General features: G+C 64.8%; 1 protein-coding gene across 1 annotated transcript in view; it reads left to right on the forward strand.

Annotated features, from left to right (window-relative positions):
- Positions 1-2,230, forward strand: part of GBA2 (glucosylceramidase beta 2) — a 56,526-nt gene that overhangs the window by 20,490 nt on the left and 33,806 nt on the right. The window contains exons 2-3 of the mRNA XM_029912992.1: positions 140-255; positions 1,778-1,996. Coding sequence (XP_029768852.1) covers positions 140-255; positions 1,778-1,996 — 335 coding nt within the window. The remainder of the gene's footprint in view (positions 1-139; positions 256-1,777; positions 1,997-2,230) is intronic.

A 2,230-nucleotide genomic window follows, 5' to 3' on the forward strand; every position in this document is an offset into this window, starting at 1 on the left:
GGGGGGGGCTGGCTTGTGCTGGACTGAGTGCAACTCAGCCTCCCCTGCCCAGTGCATGTGCCCCCACGTCCCGCTAGCCCCTCTCTCCTGCCGGGCTCCTGCAGGGAGGGGTGAATCTGCTGTTTTGTCTCTCTAACAGGGTGCCCGCTAGGTGGGTTTGGGGGAGGTACCATCACACGAGGCTGGCGGGGAGAGTTCTGTCGATGGCAGTTGAATCCCGGAGTGTACCACCATAAGACAGTCGTAGCAGACCAGGTGGGTGTGTGTTTGCATTGCAGGCTGTGGCATCCTGCCGCCTGGCCCCCTGGCATGCCCTTTCCTCTGCGGGGCTTGGCGCGTTATCCACGTTAGGTGGTGCAGCCTGAAGGCCCAGTTCCCCCTCTGCACCCAGGGGTAAGGAAGGGACCTATGGGCATGGCTCCACCCCACCCCCGCTACTGCCATGCAGCCACCTCTGAGGTGGAACGTGGCAGCTGCTAAACAGCTCTGTGCAATGGGGTAGAGGAGGAGGCCAAGAGAAACTCGTGGTTCTGGCAGCGTGGGCCATGGAGCGGCTCCCAGCAGCCATGCGAGCAGGGTCGCTGCTGCCCAGCCCTGGGTCGTTCACTCCTCGCACGGCCGCGCTCTGCTCCTCGCACGGCTGCTCGGGGACCGCATTTGCCAGTTATTCTGTCAGTGAGCGAGTCACAGATCAGCACAGCAGTGGGAGGGGCTGGGAGCCACAGGCCCAGCCTAAGTGGCCCGGGGTGCACGAGGGCTTCAGGGCTAGTGAGCACGGAGCCTGCCCAGGATGGAGCACTGGGGGACACTGGGGAACTGCCAGTTCCTTTCCCTCCTGTCCTAATCTGACTCCATGGGCTGGCAGAGGAGTCGCAACAGGATCTGGGTCTGGGCTGGGAGCCTCTGCCGTGGCCCCTGGGACTGCAGGGTGGGCTGAGCCGAGACACTGGGGTGAAGGCCCCGATGCCCGGGAAAGGGGCCCAGGGCTCTCTGCAGTGCACGCCTCGTCAGGAGCTCAGTGTCACGGCTTTGCAGTTGAGCTGACGCATCCTGTAAAACCCACAATGAGCCGTCTGCGCAGAGGCCTGAGGCGCTGACCCTGGCACAGGACCAAGCTTTCAGAGCCCCACCTGTACAGCAGCGGGCGTGAGGGCGGCTGCAGCAGCTCCGGGCCTCCCCAGTGCTGGCAGGACACAGCTGTGCCGGGAGCCGGCCAGGCGGGAGGCTGTCTGCAGAGGTGATTAATCTGATTTGCGTTCCGTGCCGCCCAGGCCTCAGCAGGCTGAGCAGCCACGTAGCGGCTGGATGCAGGTTCCCAGCCCTCTTGTTTTCAGTGAGCTCCTCCCTCGAGGTTCTGGTGGCTCCTCTGCCGCCTCCAGCGTGACTTTGCTCCCTCTGGTGCAGGGTTCCCCCTGAGGCCTGGTTGGCTGGTCCCTGCCCAGATCTCTTGGGCAGCCTCCCCGTGAGCGCATTCGGGGCCTTCGTTCCTGCCCGGTGGATGACCATAGTCACTGCTGCATTCGAAGTGGGTTCCAAAGCCCAGCACCCCGGCTGGGAATGCCTGGCCCCCCGCCCCTCTGAGCCAGCCCAGGGCGATGGACGGTCTGTGGGGTGGGCAGGACTCGGGCCATTTAGGGCCTATAGGTCAAATCCAGCTCTTTGAGCTGCCCCGGGCAGCCAGTGCTGGGGAGGGTTCTGCTGCCGGAGTTGAAGCGTGCCCGGCTCCCGGGGGGGGCCTGCCCAGCATTCCCATCTCTGTGCTCTCCTCCTCTCCCAGTTCACCGTCTGCTTGCGCCGGAAGGGACAGACCGTTTACCAGCAAGTCCTGTCCGTGGAGAGACCCAGCGTGCTGCAGGGCTGGAACTGGGGCTACTGCGGCCACTACGCCTTCTACCATGCCCTGTACCCTCGGGCCTGGACGGTCTACCAGCTCCCTGGGCAGGACGTGGTGCTCACCTGCCGGCAGGTCAGCCCCATCATCCCACACGACTACCAGGTGAGGCTCCCCCTTCTTCAGCCTTCATCCCTGCCTCCGTCAGAGCCTAACCCATCGTAGTCACTGTCCTCACCACGGGGGCCCGCGTCTCCCTGGCCTCCACCAGAGGGATCAGCGCAGAGCGACACGAGGGGTTGGGAATGGAGCCTGGAGTTCCCAGCTGGCAGATAAAGCAGCAGGCCTGGCGCCTGGGGGATGGTCTCAGTCACATCTGGGCACCAGGCCTGGCGCCTG

The sequence above is a fragment of the Terrapene carolina genome, unplaced genomic scaffold, assembly GCF_002925995.2.
Source record: "Terrapene carolina triunguis isolate 2854851 unplaced genomic scaffold, T_m_triunguis-2.0 Scaffold408, whole genome shotgun sequence".
NCBI classification, from domain to species: Eukaryota; Metazoa; Chordata; order Testudines; family Emydidae; genus Terrapene; species Terrapene triunguis.